Source organism: Dendropsophus ebraccatus, chromosome 4, assembly GCF_027789765.1.
Source record: "Dendropsophus ebraccatus isolate aDenEbr1 chromosome 4, aDenEbr1.pat, whole genome shotgun sequence".
Lineage (NCBI taxonomy): Eukaryota > Metazoa > Chordata > Amphibia > Anura > Hylidae > Dendropsophus > Dendropsophus ebraccatus.
In genome coordinates, this window is record NC_091457.1 from 100,435,130 (window position 1) to 100,455,887 (window position 20,758).

The following is a 20,758-nucleotide window of genomic DNA, read 5'->3' on the forward strand; positions in this document are numbered from 1 at the left end:
AGCTGAGAACCTTGTGGCCTAAAATGCATATACAGCTGTAGTTTATTGACAAGCACAAGGCTCCTATGTGTTCAACCTGTAATTGTGAAACCACAACAAACCATGGTCTCACTTGTATGTGCAAACAGGTGCATGAAGAACCACACTGCCTAGCAGTCTCCTACAGATGTGCAATGTTGGTATTGGAGGATGCAAGGGAGAGTGGTTTCAGAGTCATGTATTTGCATCTATGTGTACCACAGGCACCTTTATTTAGCAGTTCAAATATCTCCCATAAAGGGGCTGGCCACTTTATAGGAAACTAGTTCAGTATACAGTCTTAATAAATGTACAGACAGCTGCTCCCTGTGTACCTCATAGAGCTAAATCAGAGACACCTCCCCAGACTGTCTTTTTCTGCTCCCTATGTTGAATGGCAGTCCTGTCCATGACAGAATCGGGCATCTGACCATGCACCTCCCGCTGTGTCCTCTATATGCATATACAGGCTCAGTGGAGGACACCATGGGAGGGGCATGGTCACATGTGCCTCCGTGCTTGGTCATCTTATGGACAATCACCATTCAGCATACAGAGTAGGACAACACAGTCTGGAGAAGGGGTGCCTTACATCAGTGAGGTACACAGGGCGTTATCAGTCACTGCAGTGCGTACATTTACTAATACTGGACACTAAACAATTTTACTATAAAGGGCATAACCTCTTCAACAGCAGCACCATTTACAGACACCTAGGGTGGAATCTGAAAAAACAGTTTTGTTTGGGAGAGCCGAGACTCTTGATAGTTTGATACTTTTTAGTGCAGTTTTTTTTTCTTGTAGTCCAGTGTTTTTCAGCAGTACAAAACTGGGTTCACCTCAGCAGACGGCTAGCTCCTAATAAATATGGAGATTAGCCAAACATATGTTTTGTTTTTGCAATGAAGATCATTGAAATGGGATAGTATTCATTGTTTTTCATCAGATATATGCTTAGAAATCAACTTAATGGATTGGAAAAAGTTAAAAGCTACAGTAGTTTGAACATAACAGGGTGACATTTCCTAGGACTGATGGAAGGTATTGTTCCTTTCCCCCCCGATAATGTGAACAGTATGGAGATTACTAGGGTTTGTGTACGTGTCATGATAGGCCACTTCCGGATCAGCAGCAAAATCCTCTGTTAATCTATAGCTATAACCAGTAGGAAGAGAGAGAGAGATTGTGAGGCCACATCTGGAATACTGTGTCCAGTTCTGGAGACCTCACCTAAAAAAGGACATTGATAAAATAGAATGGGTCCAAAGATGGGCTGCAAAAATGGGGGAGGGTGTGAGGCATAAACCATATCAGGAAAGACTTAAAGATTTGAATCTGTATAGTCTGGGGGAAAGGGGGGACATGATTGAAACCTTTAAGTATGTTAAGGGACTAAATAAGGTTCAAGAGGGAAATGTTTTTAGTAAAAAACTGAGCTCAAGAACAAGAGGACACAGTGAGAGGTTAGTTAGGGGAAAGATCAGAAGCAATGTGAGAAAATAATATTTTACTGAAAGAGTAGTAGATACCTGGAATAAACTTCCAGCAGAGATGGTTGGTAAATCTACAATAACAGAATTTAAACATGCCTGGGATAGACATATATCTATCCTAAGATAATAAGAAAGAAAATACTAAAAGGGCAGACTAGATGGACCCAGTGGTCTTTTTCTGCCGACAATCTTCTATGTTTCTATCTGGAAGTTTGGGCCTGCATGGATAATGGACTCAATAAGACCATAATGTGCATGATCCCCATTGAATCCAATGCACATTATGGTCTTGTTGCATTTCCGTATCTGTGGAGACCTGAATTTCCAGAATGAAAGCATCTCATCCCTGATACAGAAGCTGCCCATCATGACAGGTACACTTTATGATAATGTATCTGTGGTGGTTTATTCATTTGTTAGAACAGTCATTTTGAATGCTATGTGACAAAATGTTAGGCATACTTCTCACCTTTCAGACCAGGTTTATATAAATTATATACTTTTGCAATATAGACTGTTATTTGCTACTTTTTCTCAAAGAAACACTGGAGTAACTCTTGAGTTAACTGTATTCTAGTTTGAGGAAATTTACATAATATTTGTAATTAAACATAACAGTGTCAGAAACAGATCAAAACCCTACTCTTGTTTAGTTAGTTTTATTAATGGCTTATCCTTGGGATAGTGCACCTGTATTAGAGCAGTAGGGATCCAACATTTGGTACACCACTGATCAACTATTTGAAGGACAGAGACTAGAGCATACTTACCTTTCTCACAGCCTCTGTAATGGAGTTCCACACTTCTGGGTTTGTGGTTGGGAGCGAGACATTGACCATTAGCATCCACAGCTGTGTCCCACCTCAACCACTCACGCCAAGTCTTGTGCTGACAGTAAACCTAGAAGTGCAGGGCTTTGTTACAGCAGGGTGGTGAGGAAGGTATATACATCCACCCCTCCACAACCTGTCTAAGCACAAATTTAGAGTAACTATCTATAATTTCTTCCCTGATGGGCATGTTTTCGCATCTGCCACCAGAGATTTTGGGAAACAAGTCCGATCCATTCCATGTATGAACCTTACTGAATTAAAATAGTTGGTTGTGTGCAGTAGCCCTATCTGTAGTTACCCGAACTTCTGGCAGCAGGCATGACTGCAGCCCAATTGGGTATGCTTTCATAATAATAATTTAAAAAATAAACACACTTGTGGCTTATTTTTTTTTTAAATGTAATCTGTCCACACCCAGGCCTTACCTGAGGTGCTGACTGGGCTGTAGCTGGCAGTCCCCTAGTGAGCATGGTACCTTTTGGTAATTTGTCTGTGGAGTGGATTATGCACAAGCTCAGGAGTTATCCAGCACTACAAAAACATGGCCGCTTCTCTAGATTGGGTGGGGTTTCAAACTCTGTTCCATTGAAGTAAATGGAGCTTAAAGTGACTGTACCACCAGGTTGAAGCACTGGAGGCGAGACGACCCAACCTTAGTGGGAGGAAACCCCAACCCCTCTGTGATAGGGTTACATTGATTCTAATAGAGTCACGTCATGGAGGGGCTAGGGTATCTTTCCACTAAGGGTGGGTCGGTCCACCTCCAGTGCTTCAGCCTGAGCCTGGTGGTACAGTCACTTTAATAGCAAACCACACCTGACCTGTAGAAGAGAGGGGGAAAAAGTGGCCATGTTTTAGTGGCGTTGGATAATCCCTTTAAGGCTCAGCATTTGTGCCATGTTCTGGCACACCTAATTTCTCCTTCCTCCTCTTCAATAACCTCTGTACCCAGACAGTGTAAGAAATCAGGAAGCCGGGTAGCAGAGATCGTTTATAAAGAAGAGGAAGGAGGGGTGATGTGTGCCAGAGTGCAGCACAAACACAGCCACAACTCCTCTTTGACTCTTCATTACAGTAGGAGACCTGACATTACACATAATCCACTCCACAGATAATTTACCAGAGGGTAACATGCTCACTAGGAGACTGCCAACTAAAGCACACTATCAGCTCCTGACAGATTCCATTTTACAAGCAACAGCACAGAATACAGTGGCTTGTATGCAGACTATCTCAACAGTTAAAAATCAAGCAGTAGTGCAAAGTCTCTGTGTAGGAAGGCCAAATACTGTACAAGAACTAGACCTACTTCATACATGTTTATGTCACAAGTCCACAGGAATACAGGACTGTGTTTTTGTGGAGGTGACTTAGTTCTGTTTTCTTTCTGCTGGAGAAATGAACATGAAATTACAGCTGGTAGAAAGCAGGGCCTCAACCTACTGGATGCAGCTGCTGTGTACATACATTTAATACATGAGTTGAGGAGGAGAAGCAGTGCTTTATCGACGCTGGTTCAGTCCCGTCAGATTCTTTAACTGAAAAAAAGGAAAATGATTCAATAAAGTGTCCCCCTCAGTCTACTTTAATGGCCCAATCCTGAAGTTGCACTGTAGCCACCTGCCGAATGATACTCACAGTGACTGCAGCTCCCATTAAGCCTTGTATCACAGCCTCGCCCGTGGCAGTTACCTACATAAGAGACAGGGGTTTAGATTTAGCAACAGTAGTATAAATTGAAATAAAACACTGTAAATGAGGCAAAACCTATTGCAGTATCTCAGTAGCAATTTGAAAAATGATTTGCTTTTCCGTTCTAGACGTGTCCCGACAAATTTAAGTTTCCACTTGAGGCAAAGTTGAGGAAAATAGAGATTGATACATCACCCAAATGTGTAAGAGCCAAATAATCTTGAGTCCGTGTCCCCTGAGGCTGTGTGTACCTGTTTCACAGAATCTCCCATGGTCATGGCTTCAGAGATACGATTCTGTAGGAAGTTCCAGGTGTCCTCGTAATCTGGCGACTTGTCCTGCATCATGACAAGTTCTGTGGTATTATAAATCCCAGCCAGCACGGCCCTGCGTGTGTACCAGCTGATCTGCAGACAAAAAACAAGGAGATACTAGTCAGGAGTGGAGGAAAACAAACCTGTGTACTGTACCCCATCTAGTGGGGCAAAGGGTGATATATACAAGAGGGGACCTGATCGTCCAGTTGCCAATAACCACCACAGATACAACATGGTCAGCTTATAAACAGGGGTTCTGTATCTAACAACTTACATCTGTAGACTGGTCATTGGCATAGTGCCAAATATCATCCACCATGTCTGTCAGGAGCTTTAGGCTGGAGGGAATATTGTGTGGCAGAAGAAGAATCCCCATTGCCTGGAAAGAAATTGCAGTTTTACCTGCCATCTATATATACTGTACATAGGCATACAAATATGACCACTATAATATGCATCATATACAGAAGGTAACATACTGCCTGTTCAGATGTGTTATAAAACAGTCACATTACCACTCTCCAGATATTATATTAGCGGTAGAGACCACCGCTTTCATCATTTCCACTCTCCAAATATAAGTTATACTAAATGGCCACTTTAATAGGGACACCTGCTCTTTTACAACTGGAGCGCCCGGTATGGAAATTAGACACGTGACCCTCAAGCACAGCGTAACACCAGATGTGCAAGTTCCAGGTGGATTGGTTTAAGTGTTAACCCACATTTGAATGGAAAAACCCAGTGATCTTAGCAACCTTGAATGAAACATGGTTATAGGTGCTAGACTAGCTGTGGCCAGGATTAAAAAAAAATGGATCTAATGTTATGGGGTTTTCCAAGCAATATACAGAGAATTGTGAGATCTAGGAAAAAACAGCCGTTCATGCCATGGATGTAAGAACTTGTCAATGAATGGGGCCAGAAGAGGATGTCGAGAAGTGTTCTGCTGAACAAGCGGAGCGCATTCAGGGTACAAAACTGTTGCTTCAACTATAATGCCCAAACCCACAAATCCGCTATTTTGTCCACATAAATGAATATGCAGAATGCCAGAGGAGATCTAATTAGCTGCTAAATAGGTGTCTTCAAGAAAGTGGCCATTCAGTGTATATTATTCATTTCACCACTAAAGATACCAGCCAAAACACTGAAACCGCTGACAGAGGTATCGAGAATAATACTGATCCTATCAAGAGGTGGGATAAATTTGACAGCAAGTGAACAGTAATTTCTTAAAGTTGATGTGTTAGAAACACAAAAATGGGCATGAATCTATGCAACAAGACCAAATTGTGACTTACAATAGATATCTAAGCATTAGAAATGGACCATAAAGCAATAGAAGAAAGTGGCCTGGTCTGAAGAATATGTTTTTTTTCTTCTACCATGTTGGTAGACTTGCGGAAGAAAGGGAGCCAGGATGAACTTTAGGCAAGTCTGGGGAGGCAGTGTGATGCTCTGGGTAATGTTCTTTTTGCAAAATGTCAGGCTCTGGCATTTATGTTGATATCACTCTGCAATGTGCCACCTACCTTGTGGCTTGGTTTCAGATGCCACAGGACACCTTCTGTAGTCTTGTGGGCCCAAGTCTCCATAAGTTAAAGCTACTTCTGCAGCACAAGGGTGGAGTGCACAATATTCAGCAGGTGGTTTTGATGTTATGGCTGATCAATGTATATTGTAGAGCAGTAGCATGACTAGATATGTTATACCTAGCGAGAAGTGACATCACTTCTGTATAATATTACCTAGCTAGAGAGCAAGGATGTCTTCTCCTGTATAAGTTGCATTATGCAAGGGATGACAGCTCTACTTTTCAGATATAGTATAATTCAGCTTCTCCACCTGAAAAGTAAAGTCATTATGGCAGTGTTACCTGTGGCCACTGTCCAATGTATGGGATGATCGTCCTCAGCCGAGCCTCCACTGCATCCTTCAGAAACTGTGCTGTCGGTTTCTTCCTGCAACGAAGCATATAGTAAATCAAGAGACTATAAGGTGAACCATTATGTGACTAGTACATTATACCTTGCACACTACATATGTGTGCATTATTTCCAGCACCCTGTACTCACTCAGAGCTGCCCAGTTGGACCAATTTGTGTTCTTGCTCCAGTATTTCAGTCAGATTTTTATTACACATAGAAACAAAGTGCAGGATGAGTTCACTGCCGCCATTCTCGAACATTCCTGCTACAGCCACAGACAGATCCAAGGACTGTGGAGAGAGGGGAGAGGTCACATGACAATGACACCTTTTCTGGCCTTGGGACTAACCTTACTCAGCCAGGACTTACCTTTGCCCCCTCTGCGATGGCTTCAGAGCTCCAGCCATACTCCGGCACAAATGTTAGGGCAGCAGAGAGGATGCGCTGCTGGAGCTGCTCCTCACTCTCGTAACCCTCAGACTCCTCTCCTCCCTGGTCTGTGTACCTGAAGCCACAGCTGTGATCAGACCGGGATTTCAGGAGCCCACAGCTTATGCTGAGTGAGAAGCCTCATCCTACCTGGGAGGTGGAGTACTCTGTTCCTCTGCTACATCCAAAGGGGGGGCATCTGGAAAAGGCGGAGGACTTTTCTGATCTATTGATCTGACGGCTGTGGTCACAGACAAGGTTCGTGCAGAGCACCAGGCTGCCCGTGTCAAGGCTGCAAAGTAAGAAGAGGCCCATTTAGAGATGCTATTGAAACATGGAGTTAGCTGGATGGACAAGAACCATATCCATCGTGCTGGCTAGAGACGAGCCGAATCGCTTAATTTATTCGGTGCTCTGCTGATCACGCTGCTGGGCTTCCCGCACTGCTCCGCTCAGTGCTACACCTCCCAGGGTGCGGGAAAAAGCAGGATTCAATCCTGGGAAACTTCTCCCAGTTTCCTAGGAATGGATTCAGCATTTCCCTGGCAACTGGAGTGGTGAGGCAGGGAGCAGTGTGGGAAGCCCGGCGGCGGGATGAGCGGAGCGCTGATCCAGCGAAGCGCTCATCTCTAGTGCTGACCATTAAAAGCAGTCATGCATTTTCAGTCAAGAGGTGCCTATGATTCCGAAGATACCCCCATATATATTTCCAGACAGAATACAACCTATAAAACAGTGGACAGTCCGCAAATTATCAGACAGGGGTCCGCCAAGCACTGAGGCCATCAGGAAGAGTTCGGCAGGCCAGTGATGCCCCCCAGGCTGGGCTCTTATCGCCAGCTACCTCCTATGTGCCAGGATGGCAGCAGAATGGCACAAACACAGCAAGGAGCAGCGGCCTTGGCCACATACACAGCAGAGGATGAGGATGGAAGAGGACATTGGGGATGGCCTGGAGGACCCCTATCTCCATACTATACCCTGTTATACCTTACAGTAGTGTCCATGCGCAGCCTACTCTGGGGAACACATCAAGGACTGTGGCATGCTGGGGGATCCCTTCCATCCTGTGTACAGGGAACAGCGCCCCCTACAGTGCTCTGGGGGGGGGGGCACTCTGATTGGCTGACTGCAGCTGCGGGAGGCCATATTCCCAGAGCAGGCTGCTAAGTCGGTTCATGGTTTGAGGTAACTAGAGAGTTTGGGGCTCATGTTGAAGTTTTGGATAATGTCATCAGGTGTCTGGTGCTACTTCCGGCCCGTGCCCTTCACTTCACCTTGGCGGCTGCTGCCGCCACCTTCCCCTCACTGCCCGGGCCCTGCTTCACCCCATCTTCTCACCCGCCTGCCGCCGCCAGCACAGCAGGAGAAGCCTTCGCCCGCCAGCGGCTGTTAGCGACCTCACCGCGACCGCCGCCATCTCAACTGCTGGCAGCTGGAAACAGACTCAGCCTCAGCTGCCAAGGAGTGGGCGTGTCCTCTGTGTGACGCTGACGTCACTTCCGGAGAAACTTCACTTGTGATCGGAAGTGAGAAGTAGACGAGAGCAATACCGGCAGAGGAAGAAAAGAGAAAGCGGGTAATGTGATGGAGCGGAGTAATCAACGGCGACGTTATATCATGGATATAATATCGGGATATAATACACCAGGGTTTCTCAGCTCCAGTCCTCAAGGTCATGTTCTGAGGGTTTCCTGTCACAGGTGATATACTCAGTGCAGGGGTCCTTTGTGTGGGATAGCCTCAAAACATGACCTGCTGGTGTACACTGTGATAGACTGTACTGTCATACCATGGTATACTAGATTGTGATGTCATATAGTTCACCGTGTCATACTGTGATGTCATATAATGATAAAGTATAGACTATGGCATGTGGCCTGTGATAATGAAGTATAGTGTTATGTCATAGTTTGTGATGTCATAATGGAGGATAATATGGTGTAGTAACAGAATCCTGTTACTCAGTCATGCAATGCTCAAAATGTAATTGTAACATGATATGAGATGTGTGTGTATATATATATATATATATATATATATATATATATATATGTGTAAATATGTTGCACCGCAGCATAATATGTAGAATTGAGAAGAAGCACAATATTTGGAGGTTACACTAACTGGCAAAAAATACATTAGGAAGGAGTTGTTGGAATTGAGTGAAAGATTATGGGTATGTTCACACTGAGTAAAATAGACGTAATTCCGCCTGCCTCAGTGTGTCATATCATCCCAATGGGAGAGCGTGCGCTCCTCTGCAGCTGCCGATCTCCGCTCAAAGAAGTGACATGAGATTCTAGTACCCTGTTGGGCCACCACTAGCCTAGATACAATAAGAGATATGGTTGGTCATGAAGGATACAGATTCCGTATAGCATCCTGCTGCACATGTGTCCACAGAGGATGCAGCTGGGCCTGTATATCCTGCTCATTCATAGGTTGTGAAGCTGGTGTCTCTGCTGGTCCCGTAAATGCTCAATATATCTGGTGAGCAGGCAGGCCAAGGAGATAGTACAATCTGGCAGAGACATTCCTGGGAAACCCTTGCTGTGTGTGCTGAGCATTAGCCTGCTGAAATAGACCACTTGGAAGCCATAAGAGACAACACACGTGGCAGCAGGATGTCCTGTACATATCACTGAGCTGTTAGTGTCCCTCATATCACTACCAGAGGTGACCGACTGGCATATGAGATGGCTCCCCAGATAATCACACCAGCAGTTGGGGCAGAGTGTCGCTCCACAGCGTAGGCAGGACTGAAGTGCTCAAGCAGTCTCCATACTCCGACTCAACTGTTATCAGATCCCAAACAGAACCAGGATTTGTCGCTATAGGTGATATGGTTTTAGTGCATAGCAGTCAAGGATTCTTATTCACAATACCGCTGCTAATGACAGGAGGCATAATGGCAAGTGCCTGGAAATGGCCCATGCAGAGACAGGACAGTCTGTACTCTATGACTGATGATGAGAAGTAGACAAGCAGCACATTCACTTCTAACTCTGCGACACAGAGCGGGTTGAGGAGTGCACAGTTGTGTGGTTGTCTCCCTACACGTCCTTCTGATCGGTCAGGGTCTGAAGACCCAGACTCTCACCCTTAAAACATTTTGACAAGTCTCCCTGACATATCAAAAAAATTTTTTTATTTATGACAAGTACAGTTTAATGAGCATAGCACCTGTGTCTGGATGGTGAACAAGTAAATTATAGGAGCTGCTCTTCTGTAGCTTGTCTCTACTGGTGATCTGCCTGGACCATCCATAGCCTGTTCTCTGAATACCCTCATTCAACCCCTTCTCTTAACACCTCCAAAATTGTCAAAATGGCCTAGATTGAGGGCAAACTATCTTCAGGCGTGTCTTAGAGGCATGTCTAGCCATCAATTATCTCTCACCAAGAGGTACACTACCCAAAAGTAGTCTCTGAGAGCCTTTTTTTTTTTTTTATTAAGCAGCAGGGGAAACACTATTACTCTCTCCGGGGGCTAGACCCAGTGTCTTAACTTTACACATTTGCATTAGACATAACTGCATGCAGGCTTTTACAGCAATCTGACATTCCTGTATCTGAAGCATTGCCAGATGGTTGTTGGCTGTCTTTTGACATTCATTTTTTCTTTCAGGATGGCTGCCCTGAAGGACCGCCTGTTGAATTTTCGACACGTACTAGTCACCTGGGATGGTGGCTGCACTCCGGATTCCCTGCAGGAGTTTGTGTCCCAAGTGCAGGCGTCAGTAGCTCCAGGGGGAAAGGTCAGTGTGGAGAACGTGGAGCGCTTGACGATATGTAAGTAGTTCATTTGGCTGCCTTTTTGGAAAAGGGTTACACAGTTATCATTTGTTCTGCTCTTACACTCCTGTTTTCCCATGTAGCTGCTCATACTGACTCCAGCTTTGATGCAGTCCTCCTTGGTCTGGTCCCAGGAAGCATTGCAGTTCATGGCTTGGATGTTATGGCAGAAGTTGCTCGGATTCTCAAGCCTGGAGGAAGCGTCCTCATTCATGAACCTGTGGACCCCCAGTCTGGTAAGCAGGAGGGTCTGTGGGGGAAGGATCATTTCAAATGATAGAGAAAATATCGGCCATGGCTGGGACACAGCACATTTATCAAGGTGACCTATGGCCCTTCATTTAAAGAGGACCTGTCACCCCCCCCCCTGCAGAGCCTGGCCGACCTCCCCGGTGGTGGTGGTGGGGGGATGACATGTTTCCTTTAATGTGAGAGTCCAGAGGAAATTTTGTTTAATGTGTGAGAGATAACCTGGACTCCTCCCTCTGAGTCACTGTGCATCCCTAGTAATGCACAGATACTAACGACTGTCCATCTTCTGCACTGACCATGTTTGGTTGCTCCATCTTGCTTCTCTCCTTCAGCTGGTGTTTCTGGGATGCGGTCCTCAGCACAGCTCTCCTCCACTCTCACATTGTCTGGATTAACAGAAGTGTCACAGGTGAGTCCTGAGTCCTCAGCCCAGTGACTGGCCCATAGGTTAGGGTGTGGTTCCAAATCTGGGGTAATTTATTGTATCGTTATATTAACATGTTATGTTAGGTTTCACGCACTAACTACAACACAACTGTCTGATTGGAAAAACAACAGCTTCTTAGGAAAGGGATAGTCATGTTTGGTACCACTACTTCCCTATGACAAGATGTCTTACATGTGGTGCCCTCTATAAAGTCTTGGTCATATATATTATCTCCTTGTTTCCTTTGTAGATTCTTCAGGAGCCCATGTCCTCTGAGCAGATGGACAAGATTAAGAAGAATTTTGGATCCTCCAGCAGTGATGTGATCTCTGTTACAATAGCAGCTAAAAAACCAAACTATGAAGTGGGGTCTTCAAGGCAGCTGTCACTTTCCAGACGACCAGTGTCAGGTACTGACTTATGGGGCTGTGAGATGACAGCTGAGGTGTGGAAGGAGTATGTAGGCTGGATGTGAGCTGTCTGTTGCTAAGAAGGGTGCATAGTGAGCTACATTAGTGGAAGCAGCTAAATTCTTTAATAACATGTTACATTTGTCTTTCAGGAAAGCCCTCTGCAGATCCAGCCGCTGTAAAGCTGTGGACTCTGTCAGCCACTGATATGAATGACGAGGATGTGGTCAGTTTTACTTATGGGAGTAGAACTGTTCATATATAGACACAGGAGGGGAGAAGCTTCATTGGGTGATGATAGGTCTCGATTCTAATGGACAGAAGGGGGGGGGGGGGGTTGTGTTTCTGGAAAAGCAAAGATCATTCCTTATCTGTATCCTCTGCCCCCCCCCCCCCCCAAACTACTTGTACAGTACCGTTCCTTAGATGAGGTGAAGTCCTTCCTGTTTTTGTTTTTTTCAAAAATGCTGCTGATGCTGCAATGAGGCAGAGCCTAGAGCGTTTGAGCCCTAGGCTTGCACCGCTTCTGTCGTGGCATTCCCCCCCCCCACCCCAAGATTCTTGTACCACCCCTGGGCCGGATGACAATTACGCGTGTGCCATAGAAATCATACATGGCGCAGGCGCCTCTGTGGTGGTTTTCTCCAGGAAGGACTTCACCTCATCTAAGGAGAGTACCAGTAGTTTAGGGGGTGGATCAAGAGGGTACACATTTGCTTTAAAAATGACCTGTAAGGGTAAATCAAGAAAATGTTTCAACTTTGAGTATGTGTAAGACAGCAATATACAGGGATAACCATGGGAAGGTGAGCTATTGCTGGAGAATGGAGTGGGCAGGAGGGCTGCTGGAGACCTGGGGTCAGAAAGGAAGGTTCCTGGGTCATGTGGAGGAGTTTTGTTGGCTTTAGCTTAGATGAAGGTGAGGTCAATGGGCTTGGTGATGTAGTCAATGGATGGGCCTGGGTGGATTTGGACTAAAGTCAGTAGACCGAGGTTTGGGTTGGTAGGATAAAGTCACTGGACCAGGGTATAAGGTTAGAAAAGTATGTCAGACACTGGGTAAAGGGTATAAGGGTGAGTTTGGTGATTGGGTACAGGGATGAGTCTGAGGACTGAAGGCAGTGACCTAAGGTAGGCAGACGTGAGAGCGCCCCTTCTCTACTGAAATTTACAGCTGTTGCTTTCACAGAACTAAAGGAAAACTATTTCTGTTTTTTTTAGGATCTCTTAGACTCAGATGAACTCTTGGACCAAGATGACTTAAAGAAGCCGTCTGCATCTTCACTACGAGCTGGTGGCTGTGGGGAAGGGGGTGAAAAGAAACGCAAAGCCTGCAAGAACTGGTAAGAGCTGTGTGTGCTAGAGAACCATATATGCTTCATTGGCCGCTCTTCAGATTAGAACTCATGTATTCTGTTATCTCTTGCAGCACATGTGGACTAGCAGAGGAACTGGAGGAAGAAAAGAGCAAGAGTTCTGCCCCAAAACCTGCCAATTCAGCTTGTGGTAATGTGAGTAGTGAGTCTCTGTAGAGTCTTAGTGGGAAGTGTACAGAATTTCCTGTGGGAAAGAAAGAGCTGTCTCCACTGGTGGGTTCTCGCCTATCAGTGTTTGTGCTTAGAAAGGGGCTTCAGATTCACACGGGGAGAAGAACAGCTGAGGTATGGGAGGTGGAGAGGGTGAGGTCCGGTAAGTCCCTCCTTTGAGGAGGTTACTCAACAGGAGGCCACATGTTATCACTGCTGTGTGTTGTGTCTTTCAGTGCTACCTGGGAGATGCATTTCGCTGTGCCAGCTGCCCATATCTTGGAATGCCAGCATTCAAACCAGGAGAGAAAGTTCTGCTGACTCCAGGCCAACTTCAGGATTCCTAGTAAAGGCCCAGGGGACCCCTCATGTATATATGGTATTTACAATAAAGTATCTATGTGTTGCTGCTAACATGTCTGTCAACTGTTTGCTCTACTGCCCCAGGTGTCAGTGCTGGAAGGAGCTCTCCACGACAGCACTGACCACAGCTAGAAAGCTGAAGGGAAGGAGCTGCAGCAGCCAACGGCAGGGTTCGTACTCTGCAGGGTCACTCCATGTATTACCAGTGAATTCCTGATCATTTTCCTACATAAAAGCACCAGCAATCATTAGCATTTTTCGTTCAGATATGTAAAGGGAATCTGTCAAGTTGCTACCAGGTAGACAGGTGTGGCACTTCAGAGTCAAAGGAAAATGATACAAACAGATTGCTGTGGCACTTAAAATGACACTGTCACCCCCTTTGTGCATTCTGACATCTCTACACAGGTGTAAAGGGTAAATTTAGCATTTTTCATACCTTATTTCATATCATACGTCATGGTGCTTGTTCAAGTAAAAAGTCATCTTTTATTAACTGCAGATTGTATTAAGTGGGCGTGGCCTCGCAGCATTGGCACCCTTGGCCAGCGAGGGGGCAGGGCTGCTTCATGCCCCCCCCCCCCCTTAGCTTCAACTAACTATCCTGCACCTCATTCCCCGCCGCTGGCCGCCACTCCTTACACGAGGGCTGCTCTTCATGCCCCCTCCTCCGCCTCCCAGCTTCAAACTATCACGCCGCTGATTCCCCGCCGCTCTTTGCTCACACTGCATGCCGGCCGCATCAGCCCTCCCGATGCTTCCTGGTGTCCCCGGCCGGCATGCAGTGTGAGCAGAGAGCGGCGGCGGGGAATCAGCGGCGTGATAGTTTGAAGCTGGAAGGAGAGGGAGCAGAGGAGGGGGCATGAACAGCAGCCCTTGTGTGGTGAGCTGCTGGATAGTTAGTTTGAAGCTATGGGGGGGGGGGGCCCTGAAGCAGCCCTTTTGTGAGAAGCAGGCGGCGGCGATTTGATGGGGATAGCACAGGTACTACAGTAGTACAGTGCAGATATGGCGGCCGCGGGGAGGGGGGTGGGCGGACTGTTTAGTGATGGCCCTGGTACTACTACCACCATCATCTGCCCATACTATGAGCAGATGATGGGAGTAGTAGTACTGTGTATATGTGTCCAGCACCGAGCAGGTAAGGGGGGGGGGGGGGAGGTAATTAGATGCACAGGCACCTCTCTCCCTCCCTGCTCGGTGCCCTCCAAATGTATTCATTAAATACATTTATGGGATACTTTGGGGAGCAAATACTGTCCAGCAGGGGGCGCACTATATATGGAAGTCAATAGTACTCATTGAATTCTATATATAGTGTGCCCCCTGCTGGACACTCTATTGGAATTACACCCTGATTCTTGACGTCACCAAATTTCTGAGAATTTGAAGTCTCCATGATCTACTAAATTAAGGGATATAGCAGTAAACGGGGATTTTCCATAATTAATGTACATTAGAAATTTGTCTAACTTTCCACAAGTAATAACATATTAAAAAATACTTTTGGCCGGAGTTGTCCTTTTAAGAATAGATTTCAATTTCTTTGAAAATCGTAAATTAGATTTTCAAGGAAATGAAAAAAAAAAAATGGGCTCCGACCTGCAGGGGGAGCAGTGGCGCTCTGGGCAAGCTGCTCCTCCTGCAGGTCCGAGCGGGACAGCCTGTCCGCGCCTGGAGCACCGCAGCCGCCACCGCCCGCCTGCCCCCACCGCCCAAGATGCTTGCACAGACTGGGAGCGGCTCCTTAGAGCACCGGAGACATGGAGCTGGTGCCCGCTTCATGGTGTGAGTAGTGGTGCTAGTCGGTGCAGTCAGTACTGCAAGACTACTCTACTACTACCCGCAATACTACTCCCTATACTACTCTACTACTAACCCCATACTGCTCTACCACTGCCCCCAATACTGCTCCTAATACTGCTCTAGGGTGGGTTAACACTGAGGAATTCTCGCGGATAAATTCTGTGGAATTCCGTCGCCTTTACACGCTCATGGCCGCGCGCCTCTCTGCCTGTGCCATAGACACCATTCTATGCACGGGCGCATTCCGCCAAAATAATTGACACGTCTATTGTCACGACAATTGGTGTCTATTGAGCCGGCGGAAAGGCGCGTGAACCCACCCCTACTGTTTGCACTACCATTGCTGCTACTACTACCCCCCAATACTGCTCTACTACTACCCCCAATACTGCTCCTAATACTGCTTTACTGCTTGCACTACCATTGCTGCTACTACTACCCCCTATACTGCTTTCACTACCATTGCTGCTACTACAACCCCCAGTACTGCTCTACTACTACCCCTACTCCTGATACTACTACTCCCAAAACTGCTACTCCCCTTATCTACTACTACACCCCTTAATTACTACTACACGCTCACGGCCGCGCGCCTCTCCGCCCGTGCCATAGACACCACTCTATGCACGGGCGGATTCCGCATTCCGCCGAAAAAATTGACACGTCAATTCTTTCGGTGGAATGCGGAATCAGCCGGCCTATAGAATGGTGTCTATTGAGCCAGCGGAAAGGAGCGTGAACCCACCCCTACTGTCTGCACTACCATTGCTACTACTACTCGCCCCAATACTGCTCCTAATACTGCTTTACTGCTTGCACTACCATTGTTGCTGCTACTACTACCCCCTATACTGCTTTCACTACCATTGCTGCTACTACTACCCCCAATACTGCTCTACTACTATCCCTACTCCTGATGCTACTACTACTACGCCCACTACTGCTACTCCCCTTATCTACTACTACACCCCTCATCTTCTATGTTTCTACACACCTTATCCACTATGCCTATACTACTACACCCTGCATAAAATAAATGAATAAAAAAAAAAAAAATCGAGATTTAAAATCGAGAATCAAGATTTTATTTTTGGCCATATCGCCTAGCTTTAACTTAAGGATTTGAATCTGTATAGTCTTGAGGAAAGGGGGGACATGATTGAAACCTTTAAGTACGTCTTTAGTAAAAAAAAAAAAAAAAAACTGAACTAAAGAACAAGAGGACACAGTGAGAGGTTAGTTGGGGGAAAGATCAGAAGAAACGTAAGAAACTTTACTGAAATAGTAGATACTTAAAACAAACTTCTAGCAGATGTGGTTGTTAAATCTACAATAACAGAATTTAAACATACCTGCGATAAACCTATATCTATCCTAAGATAATAAGAATGGAAATACTAAAAGGGCAGATTAGATGGACCCAGTGGTCTTTATCTGCCGTCAAGCTTCTATGTTTCTATGAGGAAGACTACAATTGATTGAGCTGCATGAAGGCTTAGTATTGCTGCGTTTACACAGACAGATTTATCTGACAGATCTTTGAAGCCAAAACCAGGAACAGACTATAAACAGGGAACAGGTGGTAAAGGAAAGACTGGGATCCATCCTCTTTTTAAATCCATTCCTGGCTTTGGCTTCCAAAATCTGTCAGATAAATCTTTCTGTGTAAATGCACCCTAAGAGAGCACCAATCTCATTGCTTGGTGTTTGTAATTCTGCAGCCATTGGCCTGTGTAAAATGGGTTTAAAGAACCCTCTGCAAAAAGGCTTAGTCAGATGGGCGGCAGACTGGGTCAGATTGTTTGCAGTTTTAAAATGGTGTATCCAAGAAAGCTGCAAATGCAATGTGTGTGAAGTGTAAGGATATATATTATCACGTGCTACAAATACAGCCTATGATGAATGGAACAGATTTTTGCTTGCAGAAATTTCTGGAAAAAAATTACCATGTGTAGATTAAGCCAAGTACCAGAGCTCCCAGAATCATTTATTTTCCACTGTAGGCCTTGGGATGGCCCTAGGACTTTGGTGTACACGGCCTGGGCTCCAAGCACTAGAAGTCTGAAGTAAGCACAGTGCTTGTATTCACTTTGCGGGCCTTCCCTCCTGCATCAGAGTTTGGGGTCATCTGCTCAGTTTATAGCACTGGAGATCCCCTAGGTGATAGATATAAATGTTCTTCTTTCCCTTCCCTCCATCTTGTCATGGGAAGTTTTCTAGCAGTGTGTGATTCTTCTGCGGCTGCATTGCAGTCACCTGTTATCTAGCAGTAGAAAGGTCACATAGTTACTCATTAGGTTAGGTTGTGGCACACCCTCCAGTGCCAGAGTCTGCACAAAGTCCTGCACATTTCTTTGTGAAAGGCCTGGTGTGCAGGTGTATTCACACAACTCAGGCTCATCTGACGGAACTGCTTCTCGCTTCAGCAAGTTATTTGTTAACACCGCAGGGCCATGGGTTCTGCTGTAAGTTGTCGATCGGGTAGACGGAAACAGACGTCTTCCCTGAGATCTGTGCCCCCAGAAAGCTGTTTGGACATTAATACAGCTACAGAAGAAGAGTTGATGACTCTACCAGGTGTAACTCGGGCTGTAGCTCAGAGTATAATAGCACATCGCCGCAAGCTCCATGGCTTTCGCCGTGTAGAGGATTTAGCTCTTGTAACAGGGGTAGGAGCTGAGCTCATGCTGGAGCTGCGACCAGAGATTCAAGTGAGAAACAGCACCCCCAGTGGTGCAGAAAATAATGGACAGTAACCAGGAATGGGGTTTGTTGGACCACGTGATGAGCTGCTGCCAGGACGGCTGGAAGAAGACAGGTGTGGGAGCTGGGATGTGGACTCTTGTATGGAAGTACCTGGCGAGGACTTTAACACCAAAGCAAATAGAGAGGGGTGAGTGCTGTCCATGGCCCTAATCCTGACTGCATCTGAGCTTCATGTTGCTCCCTTAAGTCATGATTTGGATTAGGGGCTGTATAGGAGGAGTCAGACAGTAGATGTGGGGGTCAGTCACCTCAGCGGATCTGAGCCCCGCCTTCCTGTTGTAAACAAGCCCTGAACTTTTACTTCTATGTTAAATTATGAATGTAAAAATATTACAGGGTGCCTAAACTTATATATTACCTGCTAGAGAAGATTTAAGTCTTGTGACTCTGTGAAAGCAGCAGCAAAGAAATCTTTTTCCAATCTGAGATTTACTTTAGACAATGCATGTAGCTATGTGAGATCACATTGCTGGCTGCACTAAGAGTTGCTGAACATTTGGTTTATTTTTTTCTAAAATCATAAAAGGACTTTTCACTTTTGCATGAGTAAGCAGCGTTATTGCTAAAATACTATAGACTCCATATGTGTGCTACAGATCTCACTTTACTGCTGAATCACTAAATAAGGATTCCTCAACCAGTGACATTGGATTTAAAGCCTTACTAGGACATGATCATTCAGGGGTTAAGTGCTGGTGCTCCAAGTTATTACACTATTAAAAAAAAAAAAAAAAAAACACATACTAGCCTCTATGCCCTGTTGCTGCAGAAGATATTCTGAACAGGCTGCAGTGGTTTTGAATGTCATCACTGGACTCTGGATGGTGAGCATACTCTGTTTTGTTATTTACCACCCCTGGCGAGCTGTATTTTGCTTTTGCTCTAATCGTAGAACCCCTTTATATCCTGTGTCTTCCTACCAATAATGTTTTCCCCTGTGTTCACTATAGGGGTTATGTTCACACTATGTACTTTTTTTCCATGCACACACAGACTTTTTTTCCCCCCTCAAATACCACCCCCCCCCCCCCCCCACCCGTGGTGATATTTGATGCACCAAATATACTTATATTACCTGTGAAATACTAAGGAAATCCTCATAATGACATGTTGAGGGAAACCTGAGGACTGTTCTAATGCAGCTGCTGAGCATACAATCTGCGACCAGACCATTGCACAGGCTCCTTCTGCTTGCCAGAGATAAGCTATTCTGTCATGATAACCCTCTAAGCAGCCATTCTTTACAACCTATGCCAGGATACAAACACATTTCAGCATACTCTGACTGCAAGTCCCAGCCAGACTGACAGAATCATAGGAATCTATGATGTTTTCCGTTTAGGGCCTAAGACCAGAGGTTGGTTTATTACTTGTGGCTGTAATAGAAATGTGGCCATAATATGCTAATCTGACAAGTGACCTTACATTGTATGCAGTACATACACAGAAACATGTCAGTTCTAAAACTCTAGGTGTTTGGCTACGTTCACACAGAGCAAAAGGGGCGGATTACGCGAGGAAATATTTCCGCCTGAAATCAACTGACGCTGAATATAAGCAGAATGCAAGCAGAATCCCTGCGTATTCAGCTAGGAAAGTGTTCAGCTCGTAATCTCTTCAGCTGTAAGCTCTTCAGCTGTTCAGCTCGTAGCTCTTGACAAATTCAGTGCGGAATACTCGAGGAATCCGCGCTGAATCCGCATGCATTCAGCGCTGAAATTCAGCGAGTATTTGGCGAGTTAACTAGACTATACCAGAATATATACTAGAATCCTCCTACCCCCCCCTTTTTTTCCCCATTTCCGCGCTGATTCAGCGCGTAATTTCCGCTTGTATTACGCTTGTATCACTGCTTGAGAAAGGCTAATATAGCCGAAACGTCGCGCACTGGTGTGTCAATAAAATTCCACTTATTGCTTTGGAAGTGCTGTCTCTCAAACGTTCTTTTGTATTCCGCGCTGAATACGCTCGTATTCCGTGCTGAAACAGAAAATTAGAGCCCCATTGGTTTGTATAGGCTTCCGCTAGCGGAAGAATGAACATGTTCATTCTTCTGGCGGAAAGCGGATTAGTTCAGTGCGGAAATTCCACTGTGTGAACTGCAGAGCAGAATTTCCATTCAACACAATGGAAATTAGCTCTGCACCTATTTTAACGGCTGAAATTTCAGCGCTGATTCAGCGCAGAAATTCAGCTGCTTTTGCTCTGTGTGAACAAGCCCTTTTCCAGGATCATGAAAAAAAAACAGCTCACTCTTCAGTTTGTGTGGAGTATAACAGCTTGGTTCCACTAAAGTGTAATACCACACAAAACCTTAGGACTGGTGTGGCACTGTATTTGGAAGAAAGCAGCTATGTTTTTGTCTAATCCTGGATAACCCCTTTAAATGCAGGAAAAGAGGTTATCTATAGTCTTAAGCAGAGGTTTAGGTTCAGCAACATTCTCTGAACCCACAGCATTTTACTACCTATGGCTGCAGAAGTTGGAAAGCCGCCCTAGGGAGTCCTGGGAAACAGTTTGACATCTCCGCTCAACACTATGCCTAGGTGACCATACTCTTATCACCAGATGAGTACTATGGGTATGTTAAGCTGCAGAATTCTGCAGCGGAGCCTCCTCTGCAGAAACCCGCCTGCTTCAGTGTGTCAATGGGGGGCTGTGCACGTCCATGTTCTGCGCGGCTCTCCGCTCAAAGAAT

General features: G+C 45.6%; 2 protein-coding genes across 2 annotated transcripts; one reads left to right on the top strand and one right to left on the bottom strand.

The window, feature by feature from the left end:
- Positions 1 to 3,644: 3,644 nt before the first annotated feature.
- COQ9 (coenzyme Q9) lies at positions 3,645 to 8,144 on the bottom strand. Its single transcript, XM_069968640.1, has 9 exons — positions 8,055 to 8,144; positions 6,864 to 7,005; positions 6,654 to 6,789; positions 6,432 to 6,574; positions 6,233 to 6,317; positions 4,628 to 4,732; positions 4,288 to 4,443; positions 3,983 to 4,036; positions 3,645 to 3,882 (listed from the first exon to the last, which is right to left on the bottom strand). Exons 1-9 carry the CDS (start codon positions 8,131 to 8,133, stop codon positions 3,847 to 3,849), a joined length of 936 nt encoding a protein of 311 aa, XP_069824741.1. The 5' UTR covers positions 8,134 to 8,144; the 3' UTR covers positions 3,645 to 3,846.
- Positions 8,145 to 8,213: 69 nt separating this feature from the next.
- On the top strand, positions 8,214 to 13,539 carry CIAPIN1 (cytokine induced apoptosis inhibitor 1). The gene is made up of 9 exons (XM_069968641.1): positions 8,214 to 8,292; positions 10,344 to 10,507; positions 10,594 to 10,746; positions 11,095 to 11,171; positions 11,440 to 11,599; positions 11,752 to 11,825; positions 12,821 to 12,942; positions 13,029 to 13,110; positions 13,362 to 13,539. Exons 2-9 carry the CDS (start codon positions 10,345 to 10,347, stop codon positions 13,470 to 13,472), a joined length of 942 nt encoding a protein of 313 aa, XP_069824742.1. The 5' UTR covers positions 8,214 to 8,292; position 10,344; the 3' UTR covers positions 13,473 to 13,539.
- Positions 13,540 to 20,758: the final 7,219 nt, after the last annotated feature.

Excerpts from the sequence above, each read along its gene's own strand:
- COQ9 (XM_069968640.1), bottom strand. The coding sequence starts at position 8,133 with ATGGCGGCGGTCGCGGTGAGGTCGCTAACAGCCGCTGGCGGGCGAAGG. Across the intron at positions 6,790-6,863 it reads CAGAGTACTCCACCTCCCAG|GTACACAGACCAGGGAGGAG; the intron begins GTAGGATGAGGC and ends CTGTGGCTTCAG. Across the intron at positions 3,883-3,982 it reads TAATGGGAGCTGCAGTCACT|TTAAAGAATCTGACGGGACT; the intron begins GTGAGTATCATT and ends CCTTTTTTTCAG.
- CIAPIN1 (XM_069968641.1), top strand. The coding sequence starts at position 10,345 with ATGGCTGCCCTGAAGGACCGCCTGTTGAATTTTCGACACGTACTAGTC. Across the intron at positions 11,172-11,439 it reads GATTAACAGAAGTGTCACAG|ATTCTTCAGGAGCCCATGTC; the intron begins GTGAGTCCTGAG and ends TTTCCTTTGTAG. Across the intron at positions 13,111-13,361 it reads CCAATTCAGCTTGTGGTAAT|TGCTACCTGGGAGATGCATT; the intron begins GTGAGTAGTGAG and ends TGTGTCTTTCAG.